Source organism: Podarcis bocagei (assembly GCF_964188305.1).
Source record: "Podarcis bocagei genome assembly, chromosome: 14".
NCBI classification, from domain to species: domain Eukaryota; kingdom Metazoa; phylum Chordata; class Lepidosauria; order Squamata; family Lacertidae; genus Podarcis; species Podarcis bocagei.
The window spans coordinates 55,423,588-55,447,499 of record NC_138139.1 but is presented as its reverse complement, the minus strand read 5'-3'; the positions used below and the strand labels follow the sequence as shown (position 1 = coordinate 55,447,499).

Here is a 23,912-nt window from a genome sequence, read left to right as displayed (position 1 = left end):
GGTAGGGGGGTACCTGCCTAGACACTGAAGCCACATGTCTCTCAGATGAAAATTGGGAGTGGGCATTGTGTGAAGTGGTCTGATGGTGGGCATTGTGTGAAGTGCTCTGATGGTGTGGGCATTGTGTGAAGTGCTCTGATGGTGTTTCCTACTTGGCAGGGGGTTGGACTTGATGGCCCTTGTGGTCTATTCCAACTCTATGATTCTATGATTCTAAGTGGCTGTGGATCTCCTGCTGCAGAACTGTAGGACTGTATAGAGTTGGGAGGGCCACCCGAGGGTCATCTAGCCCAGCCCCCTCACAATGTAGGAATCACAGCTAAAGAACGCCAGACAGATGGTCCCCCAACCGCTGCTTAAAAGCCTCCAGTGGTGGAGACCCCAAACACCTTCCGAGGTCATAGAATTGCAGGGTTGGAAGGGAACCCCAGGAGTCATCTAGTCCAGCCCCGGTGGACAGCGGGCGCAATCCATCCCATTGCGCAAGACTAAAGATGCTGCACAAGGCTAAAGAGGAAGCCAGGGCAGTGAGTGGGATGGATCGCGCTCACTGCCTTGTCTTCTTTAGCCGCGCTGGAGAGGTTTAGCTCCTGGCTGGAGAGGTTGCGCGGCTATGGATCCCGTGCGCTGTCTTGGCTTCTTTGCTCTTTGGGGCTGGTGGGGGAACCCGGGCTTCCCCCGCAGCCCCGAGAAGCTCTGGGAGAAGCAGACAGGCTGCACGCAGCCTGTCCGTTGCTCTTTGGGGCTGGGGGGGAGGGATAATTTTTTTCCCTTGATTTTCCCCTGTAAAAACTAGGTGCGTCCTGTGGTCCGGTGCGTCCAATAGAGCGAAAAATACGGTAAAAGCCCATCAACTTCAGGGGTCTCAGCCTGCTCAAATATTTTAGGCCGATACAACCGGCCCTTTGAGGGTGACCAAACTGCTGGTGCGGCCCCCGATGAATTTGAGTTTGACACCCCTGATCTACAGGGTGGGAATTTCAAAAGTCTTTATAAGACCTTGCACACCATTTTTTCTGTGTCCTTCCTCTCTCCTGCAAGTGAGGGGAGCACCCTGTTGCAACAGTTCAGTAAAGGCCAAGCCTACAGGCTGCTGTTTTGCTCCAAGTTATCCTGGTTGGTGTCTTTGTTTTTGTCCAAGGGAGCCCTCGGATTTTTCCGTTAACACCTCCGACAGTTGGAAGCAGAGCTGAGCCATCAATAGCCTTCTCCTCCTCCTCCATGAATTGGTCTAATCATCTTCTACAACAGGCCTAGGCAAACTCGGCCCTCCAGATGTTTTGGGACTACAACTCCCATCATCCCTGACCAATGGTCCTGTTAGCTAGGGATGATGGGAGTTGTAGTTCCAAAACAGCTGGAGGGCTGAGTTTGACTTGTGCCTGTTCTAAAACCATCCAGGTTGGTGGACATCCTTGCCTCCTGGGGGGGGGGGGCGTGTTTGAGTTCCACAGTTTAACTCTGCGCTGCATCAAGGACTTCCCTCCCGGAGCTTTGTCAAAGCAATAAGGGGCATTTGAGGGCTCAGTGTGGGTGCTTCCACACATGATACGATGCTGACGGAGCTGGGGACCTAAACATTTGGAGGGCACCTGGTTGGCAAAGGCTGGGCTAGCCACACCGCCACCGTGGCTCTCACTAGCCCAGCGCCAGGTGGAAGGGAGTTCCACAGTTTAATCCTGCCCTGTGTGAAGAAGGACTTTCCTTCGCCTGCCCTGAATCTTCCCACATTCAGCTTCTTCGAATATCCACGACTTCCAGAGTTAGGAGAAAAATCTTTCTCCATCTACTTTCTCCATTTCACGAATAATTCATGACATAATTCCATCATGTCACTTTTTACTTTCTTTTCTTCCGGCCCCCCCAGCACAGCAGGAGGGCGGCAAAGGAGGCCCTTTCTGGGCACAAGGAGCTCCAGGTTGGGAGGGAGGGGGCACCCCAGTAATTTGCCCAGGGAGACAGCACTGCAAGCAGGGGCGTAGCTAGCTGCTCCGGCACCTGGTGCGGCGGGGGTGGGGTGAGCCGACCAGGGGGGCGGCGCAGCAAAAGGCCCACAGAGTCTGCCTGGTGGACACAAGCCCCACGCTGATGTTTTGGGCGGCGCTGGGCCCTGAGCCACCACAGCACTCTCAGGAGAGACTAACAACAACAACAACAATTTATTATTTGTACCCCGCCCATCTGGCTGGGTTTCCCCAGCCACTCTAGGTGGCTTCCAACAAAAATTAAAAATAAATTGAAGTGTCACACATTAAAAACTTCCCTGAACAGGGCTGCCTTCAGATGTCTTCTAACTGTTAGGTAGTTGTTTATTGCCTTGACATCTGGTGGGAGGGTGTTCCACAAGGTGGGTGCCACCACCAAGAAGGCCCTCGGAGCTGGACCTCAGCATCCTGGCAGAACGATGGGGGTGGAGACTCAGACACGCTGCAGGCCATGACCCGCGATAAGTGCCGCCCCCCGCGGCGTGGCATTTTGTCACCCCCTCGAGGACGACACCTGGGGCAACCCCCACCCCCCCCACTGCCCTTCCTGTGCCCCTGACTGCAGGAACAGTAGCAGCAGCTAATCCAGAGTCTGTGGTTGCCCAGAAACAGGGCAAATTGGTCCCCCCCCCCCTTAGGGGCTCACTGCTGATCACTTTCCCTTTCCAACAGAAAGTGTGTGTGTGTGTGTGTGTGTGTTGTTCCAAATTTTGCATATCACAAGTCCAACCAAGCCGCCCAAAGCCCTCTGAGCGACTCATCTCTTTTCCAAGAGCTTGAAGGAAAGGAATCTGGACGCGGAACAATACGCCTGCTGGATCGTGTTGCTTGCTCAGGAAAAGCCCCCCTTGCGCAGAGGAGGCGGAAAGCAGCGCAGGAGCAACAGGGCTCCTCGTCGCCCTCCTCGCCCCCCCAAGTCCCTCATCTCCTCTCCCGCTCCCCTCCTTATCAGGCTGGGTCCCAATGATACACAGGGGTCACCTTCTAACCCCAACGCAGCAAGGCAGGCCGATAAGAGAGGCTCACAGCAGCCGCCAACCACATTCCTCCCCCAGTGGTGGCGGTGGAGATAGAGTCCCCCAGCCAAAACAAGCCAGCCGCCTGGAATCAATTTACTCCCTCGCTCAGGGCTGCTTGCGAGGAGGAAGAAAGGAGCAGCAGCCGCCCACCTTGGCAAGAGGCTCACAGGCCCTGCTGCAGCCAGGAAGGGGGGGGTCTGTGCGGAGGGGGGGCTCTCTCTGCCTCTCTCGCCAAAGGAGGCCTCCTGCAGCACCCCCAAGAAGCTGCAAGTCCACACGGACTGACTCATTTGCCCAGAGAGAGTGGGAGAAAAGAGGCTGGAGGCGATTCTGACTCTCCGCAGGCGACCAGCCACCCCAGAGACACGTGGAAAGATTGCAGAAGACCGGAGCGTTATTCAAAGTGGGGAGGGGGAGACACCTCACCTCCTGATTTCCTGCCGGGCATCGTGCAGAGACAGCACTCATTCATTCATTCCTTCGTTTGTTTGTTCGTTCTTTCCCAATATTTATACACCACCTAATGGCAAAAGTCCTGTGGGTGGTTCGCAAGTAAAAGATCGAAAGCCGTAAAATACTCTAGGAAACTAAACTCTTGCACAGAATAAAACCCACAAGCAGAGGAGGGCGTCAGTACAACAAACGCAAAAAGCAGTGGGGGGGGAATTCTGACGAAAAATGCCTTCATCCGGCACCTAAAAGAGGTCATCGCGCAGGTGCTAGGCAGACATCCCTGGGGGTGCCAACACTGGAAAGGCCCTTCTCTGGAGCAGCCAGCCTCATGCATTTCATATCCGAATGAAACACTCCTGGCCTGGGGTCAGTGGCAAGTGCTGAAACTGGAGAGACCTGCAGGGTTGGCCCCCTTCTATCCCAGGAAAAGGCCGCCAACAGATGCATTCGCCCAACATGCAGGGACAAAGCAACCTCAAAGAGTCCTGTGGGTTGTTGCATTCAAAGCCTAGAAAGCTCAGACGGGTTAAAGCCAAAGGTTCCCAAATTCTTTTGGGCCACCGCCCCCTTGGCTCCTCTGCCCCGTAAAAAGCCTTATTCAGAACGGCGGTTTGCACAACCCACAAAGGAAGACAGCAGCACAATCAAATTCAGAACGGTAACAGCCGATTGCACGTTTATTCCAAATCCAGTTGAGACAATTTAGTTTGATGAGTTCAACAAAATGGGTGGACGTGATTGAGGGGCACCAGCTATTAGAAATCTGATGAGCATTTACTGTATTTTTCGCTCTATAAGACGCACTTTTTCCCTCCTAAAAAGTAAGGGGAAAGGTGTGTGCATCTTATGGAGCGAATGCAGGCTGCGCAGCTTTTGCTGAAGCCAGGAGAGCAAGAGGGATCTCTGGAGAGCAGCTGCGCAGAGAGGGAGAGAACATGTTTTTCCTTGTTCTCTTCCTCTAAATCTAGGTGCGTCTTATGGTCAGGTGCGTCTTATGGAGCGAAAAATACAGTGTTTGCAATGCCAGTGTGCCCCCCCAATCCCTTGCCTCTTGTCATCCCCAAGTCACCCCACTTCCTCCCTGGAGGGGTCATACTGACACTTAGAGTTAGCACTGGGTTAAGCGCACCCCTGTTCTGCCTCCAAGGCTAAACAACAACCCCCCCCCTCAGCCCCACAGTGGCAACTCCAGCCGAACAGCACCCCAAAAGCCACGCCCGTTCCCAGCCCCCCACCTGCCCCCTCCACCTCACTGGTCTTACCTGGGAGATGCATCTAGGGTGATGGAGGCCAGAGAGTTGTCAAACCTCCGCGTGTCCCAAAGCCTGACTTCGCGCTCCCGCACCTGGAAAACAGGCAGGATGCTGGTCTCTGGCAACCAAAAACTCCCCACTTGGCTCCTTGCTAAGTGGCAATTCCTGCATTGCAGGGGGTCAGGCTGGATGACCCTCGGGACCCTTGACAGTTCTATGAAAGCTAACAAGAAAGAGGCAGCTCCTCCACCCAGGGGTTGGCTTCCGCCAGATGTTCTGGCCCACAACACCCAGCCAGCGCTGCCCTGTAGACAGAAACATCTGGAGGGTACCAAATTTGGGGAGGTTAGCCTTTGGCTTCATTTCAATTGGCTGTGCTGACCAAGAGGCTAGTCCTCAGGCCCTGTGTGTCAGCTCTGCGCCAGAACCGCCAGGCAGAGCGCGCATCTCGGTTCCTGTCTGCTCCAAGCCCACAAAGCAGAGTCTTTGCTCCCGCCTCAGCTCATTAGCCAGCACTAATTTTCTTCTTCGTGATTTCCTAAAGGTGGGAGAGCTCAGTTGGTAGAGCAGGAGACTCCAATAATAATAAGAATAAGAATAATATTTTATTATTTATACCCCACCCATCTGGCTGGGTCTCCCCAGCCACTCTGGGCGGCTTCCAACAAAATATTTAAACTCAAGTGGGGGGAATGATGGAAAGCTAAGCCCAGAAACATGAAGCTGAAAATTACCCATGGAAAAATAAAGGGAAATCACCAATGAAAAATATTGGGGGGGGGGGTCAGCTGTTAAATGCTTTCGATCCAAAATTAAAATATCAAAAGAGGCTATGTTCTGTGTTTAATAATAATAATAATTTATTTGTTTCCCCAGCCACTCTGGGCAGCTTCTAAGGAAGATTAAAAATACATTAAAATATCAATTCTTTTGGGTTGCCAATGCATTGCCGATCAATTAAGGAGGCTCAAAGGCACCCTGAGACGCACCGAAATCTCAGGGTCGCGGGTTTGAGCCCCACCTTGGGCCAAAGATTCCTTCACTGCAAGGGGTTGGACTAGATGACCCCCGGGACCCCTTCCAACTCTTTGGCTCTGTTATAAAGGGGATGGAGGCAGGTACCGTACCTGGTTGAATCCGACGGAGAGGAGGCAGCCTTCGGCGTCCACCCAGATCAGCCGTGAGTCCTTGCCGTTCGCGTGTGCCAGGACGCTCTGCAAGGAAGGAGGGCAAAAGGCTGTCAAGAGCCAGGCTGGGAGAAGAAGCCGCCCATTTCGCAGGTGCCTTGCCTGGAAAACTGACTCCCACCCGCTGTCTCTGCCCTGCCTCCCTCTCTCTCAGTTGCAGGTTCGGCATGGGTCCCTTGGGCCTGTATCTGAGCGATGTGAGCATGCGCAGAGGAGAAATGAACGAGAGAAGCCCCCCGGGCTTAAAAACAGGAGAACAGCTGAGAGAGGGTGACGCAGGGTCCCTCTAAGCCAGCCTTTCTCAACCTGTGGGTCCCCAGATGTTGTTGAACTACAACTCCCATCACCCCTAGCTAGCAAGGCCAGAGCTCAGGGATGATGGGAGTTGTAGTCCAACAACATCTGGGGACCCACAGGTGGATAACCGCTGCGGCTAAGTTAAGGGCAGAAAGTGGGGCAAAGAGACCCCAAAGGGTGAAAACATCATGGAATCCAATCTCAGAATCACAAGGTTGGAAGGGAACCCCAAGTCCAACCCGCTGCTAGGCAGGAATCCCTGACAACCTCTGTTTAAAAACCTCCAAAGTGTTGGTCATGTTGCTGGTTTTGTTCTTTGTGGTTTTATGGCGCTGTGGGTTAAACCACAGAGCCTAGGACTTGCCCATCAGGTGGTCGGCGATTCGAATCCCTGTGACGGGGTGAGCTCCCGTTGCTCGGTCCCTGCTCCTGCCAACCTAGCAGTTCGAAAGCACGCCAGTGCAAGTAGATAAATAGGTACCGCTCCGGCGGGAAGGTAAACGGCGTTTCCGTGCGCTGCTCTGGTTCGCCAGAAGCGGCTTAGTCCTGCTGGCCACATGACCCGGAAGCTGTACGCCGGCTTCTTCGGCCAATAAAGCGAGATGAGCGCCGCAACCCCAGAGTCGGCCACAACTGGACCTAATGGCCAGGGGTCCCTTTACCTTTAACTGCTTTATAATAATAATAATAATAATAATAATAATAATAATAATAATAATAATAATAATAATAATAATAATTTATTATTTATACCCCGCCCATCTGGCTGGGCCTCCCCAGCCACTCTGGGCGGCTTCCATAAAAACCAAAAATACAGTAAAATGTCACACGTTAAAAACTTCCCTGAACAGGGCTGCCTTAAGATGTCTCCTGAATGTCAGATAGTTGTTTATCGCTTTGACATCTGCTGGAAGGGCGTTCCACAGGGCGGGCGCCACTACCGAGAAGGCCCTCTGCCTGGTTCCCTGTAGCTTTGCTTCTCGCAGTGAGGGAACCGCCAGAAGGCCCTCGGCGCTGGACCTCAGCGTCCGGGCAGACTGATGGGGGTGGAGACGCTCCTTCAGGTATACTGGACCGAGGCCGTTTAGGGCTTTAAAGGTCAACACCAACACTTTGAATTGTGCTCGGAAACGTACTGGGAGCCAATGCAGGTCTTTCAAGACCGGTGTTATATGGTCTCGGCGGCCGCTCCCAGTCACCAGTCTAGCTGCCGCATTCTGGATTAGTTGTAGTTTCCGCGTCACCTTCAAAGGTAGCCCTACGTAGAGCGCATTGCAGTAGTCCAAGCGGGAGATAACCAGAGCATGCACCACTCTGGCGAGACAGTCCGCAGGCAGATAGGGTCTCAGCCTACGTACCAGATGGAGCTGGTAAACAGCTGCCCTGGACACAGATTTGACCTGTGCCTCCATGGACAGCTGTGAGTCCAAAATGACTCCCAGGCTGCGCACCTGGTCCTTCAGGGGCACAGTTACCCCATTCAGGACCAGGGAATCCTCCACACCTGCCCGCCTCCTGTCCCCCAAAAACAGTACTTCTGTCTTGTCAGGATTCAACCTCAATCTGTTAGCCGCCATCCATCCTCCAACCGCCTCCAGACACTCACACAGGACCTTCACCGCCTTCACTGGTTCTGATTTAAAAGAGAGGTAGAGCTGGGTGTCATCCGCATACTGATGAACACCCAGCCCAAACCTCCTGATGATCTCTCCCAGCGGCTTCATATAGATGTTAAAAAGCATGGGGGAGAGGACAGAACCCTGAGGCACCCCACAAGTGAGGGCCCAAGGGTCTGAACACTCATCCCCCACCACCACTTTCTGAACACGGCCCAGGAGGAAGGAGCGGAACCACTGTATAACAGTGCCCCCAGCTCCCAGCCCCTCAAGACGGTCCAGAAGGATGATGCTATGGTCGATGGTATCAAACGCCGCTGAGAGATCCAGCAGAACTAGGAAACAGCTCTCACCTTTGTCCCTAGCCCGCCGGAGATCATCAACCAGTGCGACCAAGGCAGTTTCAGTCCCATGATGAGGCCTGAATCCCGACTGGAAGGGATCCAAATGGTCCGCTTCTTCCAGGCGTGCCTGGAGTTGTTCAGCAACCACTCGCTTTAAATGACCTCGGGAGCAAGGGGGACACCCCACCCCACCCCCAGCTCCAGCTCCAGAGGCTCACGTCCCACTGCTCCCAGCCCCATGTTCAGGTTGGAGGGAAAGACACCCCCCCCCCAAATCAGCCCTTGGCCTCAGAGGGCTTTTTTTTTTTTTTTTTTTTTTGCAGTCCTGCTGCAATCAATGCACCCCAGTCCAGAGGGCAGAAGTTATTCTGTGGGGTGGGGTGGGGCAGAAGAGGAGCCTTCCTTTGGGCAGGTTTGGCCACTTTTCATTCATCGGTTCTGCAGCGAGACTTCGAGTCGGAGATCAGCACAGACATTTAAAAAAAGGCTTCTCCTAAGAGACCCAGACGCCATAAAACAGCAGCTGATCCATGGCACAAAATTGGAAGCAAGAAGAATTACCGATGAAAGAAGAATGGAGGATGAAACTGATGGACTATGCAGAATTAGATAAACTAACAGGAAGAATCTGAAACCTGCGGGACCAGAGATTCTCAGAAGACTGGAGTAAATTTACGGATTATTTGAAAAGTAATTGTGATGAACAGATTACGGTAGTAGGTTTGCAAGAAGTTTTGTAAGGTGAATTATTTGAAATATTACAAGAAAGACCATGAAAAGAATTATTACTTAAGGACAATTAAAGGTAATATGAAATTAAGATATGCATAATAAGTGATAAGAATGGAAAATCATCAGAGGTGTTGATGGAAGTCCAAAAAATATTGTATAAGATGAGAGGTTTTGTTGTATGAATGATAATTAATATGTTAAAAACTAATAAACATGTATATTTAAAAACAGCAGCTGATACGATAGCAAGGAAATGGTCTTTTTTTTGAACTTGGCAGTTTGCAATTTCTTAGGTGGCAAGTTTAATTTCTTTTTAACATTTTACTCCTCCCAAGAGTAAAACAGCTGGCCTAATTCAAACATGTAGTGAGGAGCCCCTCCCTCCCTCTCATCTCCTGCCATCACTGACTTTCAGCCCCCATAAACCGGCCTGCTGCTGGCCCCCTCCCCCCCCTTGAGAACAGGGCAGGCGCTGGAGGGACCCCTCCCCCCAAACTCCCTCTCCCCCACCCTTCCCTTCCTGCTTTCTGGTCCTTTGGGCAAGGGGCATTGATGGGGGCCGCGGGGGGGGGGGCACACTGACATTTAGCCAAGCTCCGCTTTTAAAGCTCAGGTCAAGAGCCCGGCGGTTCGGAAGACAAAGAAGCATCAGTCTGCGGAACTCTGAGCCTACCTCTACTTTGCTTGCAGTGGCAATGGGAGACATCGAGAAGGGCAAGAGGATCACAGCATTGTAGAGTTGGAAGGGACCCCCAGGGGCAATCTAGTCCAACCCCCTACAATGCAGGAATCTCAATCTCATTGCCCCACAGTTGAAAAGGGAGGCAAGCAAAAGGCTGGCTCTTAATCTGCACGGTCTTCTTGGATGAAAGGCTGGTCAAGCCGAAGGTTTCTCTTACACAGAAGCCCACAAAAGCAAAGGTATAGCCTGGCCAGAAGATACACTGATGGCTTGCTTGGAAAACCCCAAGAAGTATAACCCAGGAAGGCATTAAAGTGATGTTTGCTGGCACTAAGAATAACAGGGAAGAAGGTGGATTTAATACCTTAAGGAGGCCACTTCTAACCAACGGCTTCTGCGGCCTTATTTATTTCACCCAACAAATGGAAAGAACTCTCTGATGAGATTGGGTTTCAAACTTTCTATTTTCACATGCCCTTTGTTGCAACACCTCCAAGAAGCCTCCTCATCAGCCAGAGAACTTTGGTATCATGGATGGTTCTTTCTACTGGTTCTTGTACAGCAGAACATCGGTGGTCAAAAGTGATCTGTTCCAGAAGACCCTTCGACTTCCGAAACATTCAGCAACTGAGGCGCAATGGGTGGCTGGCAATTTAAATGGATAAATGCACCTCAGAAGCCGTTCAACTTCTGAGGCACATTCAAAAATGGAAACATTCCCTTCCGGGTTTTCGGCATTCGGGTTCCGAATCGTTCAGCTTCCAAGATGCTCGAAAACCGAGGTTCCATTGTATTGTAATTTATAGACTTGTGCCATTGGGCTGGAATGAATACAGTCAGGGTGACCGTACGGTCTCCTGATCATGTAATAATAAAAAACCAACAACCCTATATATATAAAAAAAGACTCTGCCCATGGAGGGTCACACAAGGGAGGCCTCGGGGTCTACTTGGGCCCCCAACTCATTCCTTTGCAGGCCCAGGAAACCAGAGCCCAGCAAGAACGCTGAGCATGCGGGAAACCAAGACCGGGGAGTTGGCACATGTTGCATGTTCAGTCCCTTCTAGGTGCCCGGATTCATATCCAGACCAGGCCGTAGAGTGGAACTGGCCTTGGCACGAGACCTCCAGGTGTTGTGGGGCTCCATCTGGCCAGCTCCCCTCAACACGGCAAGTTGACAGGGTTACTGGGAGTCATGGTTCAGCAAATGTCTGGGTTGCACCAAGGAGAGCGAAGTCACTGCAAAGCCCAGTTCACACATCTCAGCAGCCGGAAGCCCTGGCGCCTGAGGCCAAATAACGCCCCCCCCAGCCCCCTTCAGATTTCCAAGGAAACTGCCCAAGAGCTGGAAGAGAAGGAAGAGGGTGCAGCCCTTCAAAGGCAGCTGCAGAAAGCGAGGCGGCAAAGTCTAGGGAGGGAGCATTCAGCCACATCAGCACTGGCAAGAGGGGGAAACAACTGCCTCACACACACAAACACACCGAAGCCGCAGCCTGCAGCTCTGGGTCACAGCCTCTCGGAGAACTTCAAAAGCTGCCCTATAAGCAAGACGCTGTGCCAGAATCTCCTTCCCAGACTTTTGCTCACTTCCTCCGCCTCCTTCCAGACACAGATTCCTCCACCTCCACAAGTAACAGCTCAGAGTGTGCGTCACTTTCTTTCTCTTTCTTTCTTTCTCTCTCTCTCTCTCTCTCTCACACACACACCACACACACACACGCACACAACACAGCCTCTTGAACCCCGTGGGCAGCCCAGATGGCCAAGTACAAGACTCACAGGGCAGAGGAACAGGGATCAGTTTCTCTCCTCCCACAGCTGGGCCAGGGGTCCCACTGGGCTCCCCAGGGCCCCAGAAACAGAGGCTGGGCCCCTGCTGCTCTCTGTGGCTCTTCCAGGACTGGCTCCCCCCCCCCCAAGTCAACAGTGGGCTCTGCAGCCCCACAGGTGCCACTTCCACAAACGCCCGTTTCTACAGAGTGGGGCCATCCCAGATGCAACACAAAGGCCCCAATCCTTGCTGCCAGCAGCTGCACAAGCATTGCTGCTGGGGCACCCTGACACTGTCCCCAGCAGGAAGCCAAGGAACGGGGAGACGGAGCTCCTGCAGCGACCCTCTGCCTTGGGCCCCCATCTTTCTCCCTGCTCAGCCTCCCCACGGCTTCCTCGTTTTTGGACGGAGGAGCAGCGATTCGGAGGGGGTGGGGAGGGTGAGAAGAGAAGCGGAAGCCCAGAGGCTGCCCCCCCTGCTCAGCTGGGGAGCAGGAGCCTGAGAGCGCCGGCCGCACGCTGCTATAAATAGGCCTTCCCAAAACCTAGGCCAGCTCCCTTCCAGAGCTTCCCACGGCCTTCTTGGGAAGAGGGAAGGCTGAGGACGTCCCACCAAGCGGGAAGGACACTTGGCTGCCGAGGGTGGGAGCCAGGTACCCCCGAGGTGACCTCTGCGGGAGGGAAGTGGGGGGTTGGGAGAGGGAGAATGAACGCCCCCCAGAGCCTCCCTCCCCCAAAACAATCCCACAGCTGGATCTGGAGCATGAGAGGTGCGCACAGCTGGCTCCCACGCAGAGGGGAAGGGGTGGGCAAAGGGGAGCTCTTCCTCTTCCTTCTCATCCTCCTCCATCTTCCCAGGAGCCACGCCAGGTAAGAGAGATGCAGAGCGGAGCAGACATGGCTTGCTCTGGGGGCAGCCCCCCAAGGTGCAGGTGGGGGGGTTGGCACGGTCAGAGGAGAAGGGGCACAGAAGCAAAACACCAGCAGCAGCCGCCAGCGCAAGTCAAGCCAGGAGGACTCGTTGAGACGCACGGGGAAATCAGGAGGGGGACAAAGTCTGCACCAAGACAGCCCCTTTCCAGGATGACCAAGAGCCGCAAAGGGCAGCAGATTGTTTGGAAAGGAAAAGTTTGCTGAATGCAGAAGAACAGCAGGGCAGGGCACAGGCCAAGCCCCTCTTGCTAAGACGCTGCTTTCCTACATGAACTAAAACAATAAAATGTGTTTTGTTTTCGACGTGGGCATCCAGACATGGACTCCGGCCCCTCCAACTGGAGGCTGACATGGGGCAGGAGAGGCAGTGTTTTGCCACTTGACTCTGAGGAACTGGCCCAGGCTGCCAGCCACAGGGAACACCAGCCCTTCCCGTGGCTGGCCTGGCACCAGCCTTGCCAGGGCCCACGCCTGTGAAATTAGGGCCTCTCCAATGGAAAGAGAGGATTCACGAATTTGTGTAGTGAGTTCCACAGTTTGCGCTGCATCAAGGACTTCCCTCCCGGAGCTTTGTCAAAGCAATAAGGGGCATTTGAGGGCTCAGTGTGGGTGTCTCCACACATGATTCGATGCCAATGGAGCGGAGGTCCAAAACATTTGGAGGGCACTTGGTTGGCAAAGGCTGGGCTAGCCACACTGCCACTGTGGTTCTCACTAGCCCAGCGCCAGATAACAGACCAGCCACCTGGCACTTTCTGAAGTTGACGCTGTGAGCTGTTAAGAGGGGCAGGAATCCTGGGGTCCTGGCACCCAAGGAAGTTGCTCTGGAGGAAGAACAAGCAGCTTTAGACAGGGTGTCTCCGCAAAACCCAGCCCTGGCAGTGCCTTCTCCCCAACCCCACCCTGCCCCCAAACCAAAGAGGTCCAGATACCTGGCAAGCTGTAGGTTTGGCACGTGGGTCAAAGATCCGCAGCTTTTTATCCTGAGGACAGAGAAAGAAAGGGAGGTCATGAGGGACTGGGTGTTCGCCACAAACGCAGCAGCCCATTTTCAATTTAGTCAGGTGCTATATGTAGAACTATGATACTTAAGTGTCCGCAGTATCCTTGCAAGAGAGGATGGAGAGGAAGGCAGAACTTAGCCATGATCCAGTGACCTCCTGGCACCCCGACCTGGTACAGTGGGTACCAGCCAAAGCAAATAAAAGGTATAATCAACAGTAGCCTGGTTCGCACACTTTGTTAAGCCACGGTTTGTTGAACTCAACTCTGGTTTGTTTGTCCAAACACACAACGGCCATCAGCTATAGACTTGCCACACGTCAGGAAAATTCCTGACATAACCTGGTTTGGGGTGCAAAATTGGCATGGGGGGATTTTGCTGAATTGACAAAATGTCAAGGAAAACCTGGATGTATTGCAACGTGATGGAAAAAGCAGCAGAAACAGCTCAAAAAGCTTAAAATCACTATTTTGAGGTTAGGTTTCTCCCAAAAAGCTGAACAATTTGGGTTTGTTTCCAAAAAGAAAGCTTAACTATTTTGGTGGTTTCCTTAAAAAAGCTCACCAATTTTGCAGGTGTCAGGAATATGGCAACCCTAATCAACTCTGGTCAGCTGACTACCAGCAGACCAGAATGTGAAACCATGGTTTGAAGCTGGCTTAGGAATCTCTGCTTGCATGAATGCTCTGAAACGCATTCTCTGGCTTAATTCTGGTTTGCTTCAGTGCCCAGCCCTCGATGCTTGCCGGTCTACAGAGGCAAAAGCCCCCAAAACGTCAGAAAAACCAGAACCTTAAGTGAAACTACACATGGTCCCTTTGCTCTTCTGCAAGACTGATTCTGGTTAGGCATTCCTAAACACACCTGGAAAAGGTTGCAGAGCTTCCTAGGCAATGGTTTCTATGCTAGCAGATACCACAATGCTTGCTGCAGTGGTTCATGCACGTTACTATTAGTAGATAAAGCCTTTAACAGCTTGGGACCAGTTTATCTACAAGATTCCCTTAGTCCACACCCTTAGTCCAGGTGGTGGAATGGGCACAGGTCTACTACAGGTGCCACCTTTGTAAGAACCGAGTCGTTCCATGTGGCAGCATCTACACTTTGGAACTCCCTCCCTATTGATACCAAGCCCAGGCCTTCACTGGACTCTTTTCGGTGCCTGCTAAAAACAGGAGGGTCTGCAAGCCGACCCAGATCACAGAACAGCCCCACCCCCTGCAATTCTGGATGCTCAGAAAGTTGAGGCGAATTTTAATCCGCTTTCGTCTTTTTAACTTTTCGTATGTTCTAAAGTACGGCTGCGGATTTTTCTCGATTTCATCGTTTCATCTCTTTGCAAACAGCTTTGGGTTTGTTTTGTTTTGTTTTACAATCAAGCGCCACATAGATTTTATGAAATAAAGACATTTGAGGAGGTGCTCTTCGTTGTGTTTCCAAGCTGAAAGAAGCCAGCGGCCAGATTGCAGCCACAGGCTTTTCAATGCACCCTTTTGCACCAAGCGTGAGTCCTTGGGAGGCGCATTATGTGCGCGTGTTGCGCCACCCAGTGGTCGCTTGTGGTGTAGGCCATTTAAAACAGTATCACCTTAAACAGTTCTGGCTCCCCCCCAAGAATCCTGGGAACTGTAGCCTCTTAAGGGTGCTGAGAGTTGTTAGGAGACCCCTGTTCCCCTCGCAGAGCTATGATTCTCAGACTGGTTTAACAACCAATTCCTCTTCCCAGGCAACTCTGGGAACTGTAGCTCTGTGAGGGAAACAGGAGTTTCCTAACAACTCTCAGCTCCTTTAAAAAACTACAGTTCCCAGGATTCTTGGGGGGCAGGGAGAGCCGTGGTTGCCTAAAGTGGCGTGATACTGCTTGTTTATTTACTAAAGGTCATCTTCACAACAGCCCTGTGAGGTAGGCTCAGCTGAGGGATGGTCTCGTTTTTTGACAGAATTACAAGCCTGGTAGATGAAGGGAACGCAGTGGATGTAGCCTACCTTGATTTCAGTAAGGCATTTGACAAGGTGCCCCATCATATTCTTGTAAAGAAGCTGGTAAAATGTGGTCTTGACTATGCTACCACTCAGTGGATTTGTAACTGGCTGACTGACCGAACCCAAAGGGTGCTCATCAATGGTTCCTCTTCATCCTGGAGAAGAGTGACTAGTGGGGTGCCACAGGGTTCTGTCTTGGGCCCGGTCTTATTCAACATCTTTATCAACGACTTGGATGATGGACTCAAGGGCATCCTGATCAAATTTGCAGATGACACCAAACTGGGAGGGGTGGCTAACACCCCAGAGGACAGGATCACACTTCAAAACGACCTTGACAGATTAGAGAACTGGGCCAAAACAAACAAGATGAACTTTAACAGGGAGAAATGTAAAGTATTGCACTTGGGCAAAAAAAAATGAGAGGCACAAATATAAGATGGGGGACACCTGGCTTGAGAGCAGTACATGTGAAAAGGATCTAGGAGTCTTGGTTGACCACAAACTTGACATGAGCCAACAGTGTGACGTGGCAGCTAAAAAAGCCAATGCAATTCTGGGCTGCATCAATAGGAGTATAGCATCTAGATCAAGGGAAGTAATAGTGCCACTGTATTCTGCTCTGGTCAGACCTCACCTGGAGTACTGTGTCCAGTTCTGGGCACCACAATTCAAGAAGGACACTGACAAACTGGAACGTGTCCAGAGGAGGGCAACCAAAATGGTCAAAGGCCTGGAAACGATGCCTTATGAGGAACGGCTAAGGGAGCTGGGCATGTTTAGCCTGGAGAAGAGGAGGTTAAGGGGTGATATGATAGCCATGTTCAAATATATAAAAGGATGTCACATAGAGGAGGGAGAAAGGTTGTTTTCTGCTGCTCCAGAGAAGCAGACACGGAGCAATGGAGCCAAACTACAAGAAAGAAGATTCCACCTAAACATTAGGAAGAACTTCCTGACAGTAAGAGCTGTTCGACAGTGGAATTTGCTGCCAAGGAGTGTGGTGGAGTCTCCTACTTTGGAGGTCTTTAAGCAGAGGCTTGACAACCATATGTCAGGAGTGCTCTGATGGTGTTTCCTGCTTGGCAGGGGGTTGGACTCGGTGGCCCTTGTGGTCTCTTCCAACTCTAGGATTCTATGATTCTATGATTCTATGACTTGGCCCAGAGTCACCCAGGGCGTGGGCTCTCCCACTGTGCCACACTCTATAGGGCAGGAGCAAAGGGGGCGCAGAACAGCACAGAGATCTGTGGAAGCAGCGGAGTCCCTTTTGCTGGCTCCACCTACCATATTTTTTCGCTCTATAGGACACACCCGACCATAGGACACACCTTGTTTTAGAGGGGGAGAACAAGGAAAAATAATTCTCCCCCTCTCTGCTCAGCACCCCTTCAGCGAAGCGGCAGGAGAAACGGAGCCCCTTCTATTTCTCCTCCCACTTGGCTGAAGGGGCGCTGCGCAGCTCTCCCGGCTTCAGCAAAAGGAACCTGAAGCCTCCGGAACGCAGCGGGAACTTGCACTGTGCTCCGAAGGCTTCAGGGCTATCCCTGAAGCCTGGAGAGCGAGCAGGGTCGGTGTGCACCGACCCCTCTTGCTCTCCAGGCTTCAGCGAAAGCAACGCGAAGCCTCCGGAGCACGGTGGGAGCGCTCCCTCTGCGCTTCGGAGGCTATCGCTGAAGCCAAGGAGCCTGCATTCGCTCTATAGGACGCACACACATTTCCCCTTAATTTTTGGAGGGGAAAAGTGCGTCCTATAGAGCAAAAAATACGGTATTTCTTCCAGCTGCTCCTTCTGGCCACAGACCTTTCTTGGTCAGAAACAGCAGCAGCAACATGCCTGGCATCGCAGCAGGAGCAAAGTGGGTCACGGCGCAGCGGCTGGAGCCCGAGGAGGATCACTTGACCGCCACCCGCTGACCTGAAGGGCAGCTTCACACAGAAACACACACACACCGGCCCCTTGAGCCCCAGCACCTGGTCTACTACGCACCTTGCAGGACGTGCCCAGCAGACAGCCATCAGGTTTCCAAGCCAAACTCTGGACCTGGTCATCGTGAGGCTCCAGCTCTGCAGGCAAAGATAAGAGATGAGATAAAGTTCCTGGCAGGCGCCACTCATGGAGCAACCTGATCGCCCGGCCTGAGAGCGGGCAGAATAACAGGGCAGCAAAGTGCAATATGACCTGCACCCACAGATAATGATGCTTCCAGGAGGCTGAGGAAGAGGCAGGCCATCACTGCCCTCCCCGACATCTGCTTTTTGCTGCTGTCAGCCTCCTCTGGAGTAATAATAAATAATAATAAATGTTTATTTATACCCTGCCCTTCCCGGTTCAGAAAACCGGGCTCAGGGCGGCTAGCAACAAATGTAAAACACTTAATTAATGCAACAAAAAACAGCATAAAATGCTATTTTGCAATAAAGAATTGTTTTAATAAATATTATTATTATTATTATTATTATTATTATTATTATTATTATTATTATTATTATTATTATTAGGATGTTTCACTTAGTCAGACAGAGGGCCTTCTCGGTGGTGGCGCCTGCCCTGTGGAACGCCCTCCCTTCAGATGTGAAGGAAATAAGCAGCTATCTTAACTTTAAAAGACATCTGAAGGCAGCCCTGTTTAGGGAAGTTTTTAATATTTAGTGCTGTATTGTTTTTAACACTCGATTGGGGGAAACTCAGCCAGATGGGTGGGGTATAAATAAATTATTATTATTATTATTATTATTATTATTATTATTATTATTATTATTATTCAGTCAGAGGCCATCTCCTACTGTGGGATGCGTTTCTGTCCTGAAGGAAATCATCTTGCTCCCAGGGCTGCAAGGAGAGGAGTACAAGGTTTTGCATTGTGCTGAGAAGGAGGAATTGCTATTCGGGAACAGTAATTCCATCCCAGAGTCGAGGCGGCCTCTGCTTGGAGCTTGCAGACCTTGTGGCCGGTTGCTAGGCAACAGGGCCTCCTTGTGATTCCCGCTTCCTGTTCACACAACATTCCTGGCCTGGGGTGACAAACACCGCCTGCCCCTTCCTCCCAGCATCTCACCCGAAATGCAAATCTGGTGCTTGCCAGGTGTTTTGGAACTACAACTCCCACCAGCCCCAACCAGGGCTTGCTGAGGCTGATGGGAGTTGTAGTTCCAAACAGCTGGAAGGCAACAGTTGGGAAAGGCTCGTCCTTGACCTCTTCCCCCAACATCTGTTTGCTCAGAGAAACAAAGGGGAAAGGGGGGCACAAGGGGTTTTTAATCCCACCCCTGAGCTCCCTGTGACACCCCACACCGCCCCCTTTTGCCAGGGAAGCAAAGGGCAATGCTCAGCTAGCTTGCCACGATGCACCTCTACACTGTAGCTCCCTTTCTCTTTATTCTGCTTCCAAGCAGAGTTAGAAGGGACCTCCAGGGGTCATCGAGCCCAACCCCCCACAATTCCTGACAGAATATTCGGAATAAATTCAGAATATTTAGCAGAAGACTTGTTGGGAAGCGCAGAGTGCCCCTCTTCAGCTGAAAGAGACCAGTGGGAGCGGGTGCGAAAGGCGGCCTGAGGCTACCCCAGAGAGCCACCACTGCCAGCTTGGGTGGGCAGTCTTGGGCTAGAGGGGCAAACAGCCCGAGTTGGCGCAAAGCAACCAATGGAGACAAGCCGTCCTCCTGCCCTTCCCAGTCCCGTTATAGGAATTCTAAGGTTTTATATATATCTATATATAATGTTCATAAATGCACAAGGCAAACGCATACGTCTGAATATAAACCATGTTTCTGAAATAGTACAGGAGAACAATCCTGAAGCCATTTTGACCCTCCCAAATTGACCTCAAATATTTCTCTGCAAGGAGGAAGGAAATGGGAAAAGCTTTCCAATGGTCTTTGGACTGTAGGGGCTTACACCTCCCTGCACATACAGTCTGACAAGTATCTGTTAAGCTGAGCAAAGTTATCAGTATGCGCAAGAGATTCAGGAACTAAGTATCTTTCAAATCAGAACCAGTGGAGGCGGTGAAGGTCCTGTGTGAGTGTCTGGAGGCGGTTGGAGGATGGATGGCAGCTAACAGATTGAGGTTGAATCCTGACAAGTCAGAAGTACTGTTTTGGGGGGACAGGAGGTGGGCAGGTGTGGGGGACTCCCTGGTCCTGAATGGGGCAACTGTGCCCCTGAAGGACCAGGTGCGCAGCCTGGAAATCATCTTGGACTCACCGCTGTCCATGGAGGCGCAGGGCAATTCTGTGTCCAGGGCAGCTGTCTACCAGCTCCATCTGGTACGCAGGATGAGACCCTCCCTGCCTGCAAACCGTCTCACCAGAGTAGTGCATGCTCTAGTTATCTCCCGCTTGGACTACTGCCATGCGCTCTATGTGGGGCTACCTTTGAAGGTGAACTACAACTAATCCAGAATGCAGCGCCTGGGTATCCCATAAGGGGAAAAGGAGCAGTTTTTTCATATAACACCCCCAACCTGAAAGTGCCCCCCACTGCGGAGTTCACCTGCCAGAGTCTGCCGATGCCCCACATCCCAAACCTTCACTGCCTTCTGGGCCCCACTGGCCAGGATGCTGTCTGCCGTGGGGTGGAAGAGGAGAAGGTCCACCGGCCGGCCCTCCGGCCCCAGGGCAATGTGGGGGGAAGACGAGAGGTCCTGGCCAGAGTCCAGGAGGCGCCACACCTTCACCTGCAGAGAAAGAGGCCGGGAGCAAAGGTCCGTCCGTCACCCTGGGAGAAGATGAACCCCAACCCACAGGGGGGGCAGCAATATGGGGGAACCACAGCAAAGCCAAGCAGACCTCTCCAGTCAAGGGATGGAGAAAACAAATGCCCCATCTTCACTTATAAAGTGGTATTAATACTCCTCTAAACGGCCATGGCTTGAATCAGTGCCGGATTTACGTATAAGCTAAACAAGCTATAGCTTAGGGCCCCACACTATTGGGGGACCCCCAAAAAAATTAAAGGGGGAAAAACTGGATGTACATTTCCAAAATATAAGATTAAAAAAGAAATAAAATAAAACCTACTTCCAGCAACAGTGTTTTGTGTTGTGTAGGCTCCTATGAATTACCATATAGCATATATTCAACACAAAAAACAGCGACAATTTGTTGTTGACAAAGGACAGCTGGGCCCCATTACTTTCAGCACCTTAGGGCCTCACCAAACCTAAATCCAGCCCTGGCTTGAATCCTGGGAACTTTAGTTTGTTATAGTTTCTGGGAGTTGTTAGGAGACTCCCATCATGGTGCTACAATTCCCAGAGAGGTGTGACAGTCAATTGTATGTCCTAGGGACTCTATATTTAATAAAACGGTAATAATACCACCTTGAGATGTATTTACTGGCACCTGACTCCATGCATTCCTTTTCTGGGGAAGTGGGGGGGGGGTCCTACTGTGGGAATTGTGCCAAGGACCCCAACCCCCTTAATCCAGACTTGCCCCAAGTGTGCCCCCCCTCCAGGCCCACAGCCCTCTCCAGAAGCAGCAGCAATTGGGCAAAGGTCTTGGGGGTCATTTCCTCTCTCAGCCCCCCACTCACAGATGGAGCCTGGCAGGGTCTCCTCTACAACCTCCCAGGGTCTTGGGGGGGTCTGCCAAAGGAGGACCCCTTCCCTGAGCACTCACCACTTCATCGGCCGAACATGTGGCCAAGAGCTGCTCGTCAAAGGGAGAGAAGTCAAAATCTGTCACCACATCTGGGGGGGGGAGAGAGAGAGAGAGATCATGTTTCTTCTTCTTCTTTGCATATTGTTAACTATTTTCAGAATAGCATCAAGGTACAGAATAAGAAAAAAGGTCTTCAGTAGTACAGATGTTGCGTCAGCAACCTTGCAAAGGTTGATGAATGCAATACATCAAGTAACAACACAAAACAAAATGTATTTGGGGGGGCTACTGGGTTGTTGGGATGCAGGTGGCACTGTGGGTTAAACCACAGACCCTAAGACTTGCCGATCAGAAGGTCGGTGGTTCGAATCCCCGCGCCGGGGTGAGCTCCCGTTGCTCGGTCCCTGCTCCTGCCAACCTAGCAGTTCGAAAGCACGTCAAAGTGCAAGTAGTTAAATAGGTACTGCTCCAGCGGGAAGGTAAAAGGCGTTTCCGTGCGCTGCTCTGGTTTGCCAGAAGCGGCTTAGTCATGCTGGCCACATGACCCGGAAGCTGTACGCCGGCTCCCTCGGCCAATAAAGCGAGATGAACGCCGCAACCCCAGAGTCGGCCACGACTGGACCTAACGGTCAGAGGTCCACTTATTGGGTTGCTGTTTTTATTTTTATTATGTACCGTATTTTGTGGTTTTATATCTTGATTTTATTCTGTGAACATGAGACCCCCGAGGTATAAGGTGGTATATAAATTCAATAAATAAATAAATATTTACCACACACACACACACACACACACACACACACACACTCACACTCTCTGTCTCTCTCTCTCTATATATATATATAATCCACACACAGTTCATCCTGCAGAATACAATTTTAGCAAAACTTTATTACAAGTGGGATACAGCGGAGATAAAACAGGCCAGGGAAACCATTTAAAATCGTGTTTCTTCTAAGACAATACGTTGAGTGGGTCAACGTATTGACGCGTACACACTGCGATCCCTACAGATAAAGAAGAGATGTGAAAAGGGTTTGAGAGGACATTGTTAGGAGACTTTGCTTCCTCCAACTGCATTAAGAATGCGCCAAGGACGTTTGCGCGGGAAGAATTCAGCCTTGAGCCACACTGATAGAAAGTAGACCTTCTGCTCTTGCTGAGACAGCTCTGATAAAGGAGACCTGCTTTGCCTCTGAGAACGTCACTTAATTTCTACTGAGGTGTAAAGCTGAGGAGAGGGGATGCCTCTGTATAAACCTGTGTAACGGATGGGCACCAGCAGCTGCAGATATTCTGAACCATTAAAAGTGGCCCTAAATATCCCGGCTGAAATGGTCAATTGAAGAAAGTCGCCTGCAACAACAAGGTTCAAGACTGCATGCCATACAGCGTTCATTTAATTAGAGAATGCACCTCCCGCCTCTTTCTCCAAGTCGCTCAAGGCAGCACATGTGGTTCTCTCCCTCCTCATTTTACCCCAACCCTGCCAGGTAGGTTAGGCTGAGAGGCAGCGAGTGGTCAAAGGTCGCCCAGCTGCGCTTCGTGGCTGAACAGGGATTCGAACCCAAGTCCGACACTCTGACCACTAGACCACACTGGCACGCAGGACAGAGCCACGTGAGGTGGGAGGGTTTAAGCCCAGCAGATAAATGGTGGGGGTGGGTGGGAACGTTCCCTCACTAGAGGCTTCTGGGCATCGAGGGCAAAAGCTCCCTGTTTGCAGGTCAACGTTTTATGCCAGAGCGGCAGGAGAAATTTAAGAAGAGGAACTGTATGCAAGCCTCTTTATCCCTCCCAAGGAGAACGCAGAGGGAAAAGAGGTTCCATTTGCATTATTTTGCAGGAGGAGGCAGTAAGACCCAGCCTAGGACCCACGTACCTACAGGACCGCCTCTCCAGGTATGCCCCACGGAGGTTACCTTAAGGTCCACAAATGACAACACTTTGGAGGTCCCAAGTCGCAAGGTGGTTAGATGGGTCTCAACTAGGGCCAGGGCCTTTTCAGTACTGGCCCCGACTTGGTGGAACGCTCTGTCCCAAGAGACCAGGGCCCTGCGAGACTTGACATCTTTCCGCAGGGCCTGCAAGACAGAGCTGTTCCGCCTGGCCTTTGGTTTGGACTCAGTCTGACCCTTAGGTTTCCCTCCCCTTATGGTTTTGATCTATGGGCTACTTTTCAAATAAGGCTACATTTTAAATTGCATTTTAACCTGCATTTTAAATTGGGGGGGGGGGTTTCCTATTATGTTTTTACTGTAATTTTACTGGTGTTAGCCGTCCTGAGCCCGGCTCTGGCCAGGGAGGGCGGAGTATAAATAAAATTTGTTGTTGTTGTTGTTGTTGTTGTTGTTGTTGTTGTTGTTGTTGTTGTTGCATCTGCAGAGCACAGCTCAGGCCCACTTCTGCAAGAAGCGGCAGGCACACTCTCAGGGCTTCAAGCAGAAACACAGGTATTTAAAAAGCAAACAAAAAAACCACCTTTTCAGGTGCCCTATCATAGGATAGGGTTGCCACACACTTGGATTTTCCCAGACATTACAGGGATTTCAAAGGGGGGGGGATTTCCGAAAGGCAGCACTTTGTCAACAACTTTTGGGGTGCCCTGCTTTTTACTTTCTGCAATATGGCATCCCTACAGCAGAGCTGCCTTATGGGGAACAAACAGCCAGCCCCCTTGTTGCAAAAGCTGCACTCGCTACCGGTCTGTTTCCAGGCACAATTCTAAGTACAGTCGTACCTTGGAAGTCAAGCGGAATCCGTTCCAGAAGTCTGTTCGACTTCCAAAATGTTCAGAAACCAAAGCGCGGCTTCTGATTGGCTGCAGGAAGTGGCGGAAGCCCCGCCGGATGTTCAGCTTCCGAAAATAGTTGCAAACTGGAACAGTCACTTCCAGGGTTGTGGTGTCCGAGAGCCAAAACGTTTGAGAACTAAGCTGTTTGAAAACCAAGGTACGGCTGTATTGGTTTATGACCTATAAAACCTTCCATGGCTGAAGTCCGTCCAAGTGACCTGAAAGACCATATTCCATCATACAAATCTGC

At 51.4% G+C, this 23,912-nt stretch overlaps 1 protein-coding gene across 1 annotated transcript in view; it reads right to left on the bottom strand.

Annotated features, from left to right (window-relative positions):
• Nucleotides 1–23,912, bottom strand: part of LOC308573626 (coronin-7-like) — a 108,442-nt gene that overhangs the window by 69,556 nt on the left and 14,974 nt on the right. Inside the window, exons 4-9 of the mRNA XM_081170751.1 lie at nt 20,887–20,957; nt 19,757–19,940; nt 17,249–17,325; nt 13,205–13,255; nt 5,838–5,924; nt 4,720–4,802 (exon numbers count right to left, since the gene is read on the bottom strand). Coding sequence (XP_081026877.1) covers nt 4,720–4,802; nt 5,838–5,924; nt 13,205–13,255; nt 17,249–17,325; nt 19,757–19,940; nt 20,887–20,957 — 553 coding nt within the window. The remainder of the gene's footprint in view (nt 1–4,719; nt 4,803–5,837; nt 5,925–13,204; nt 13,256–17,248; nt 17,326–19,756; nt 19,941–20,886; nt 20,958–23,912) is intronic.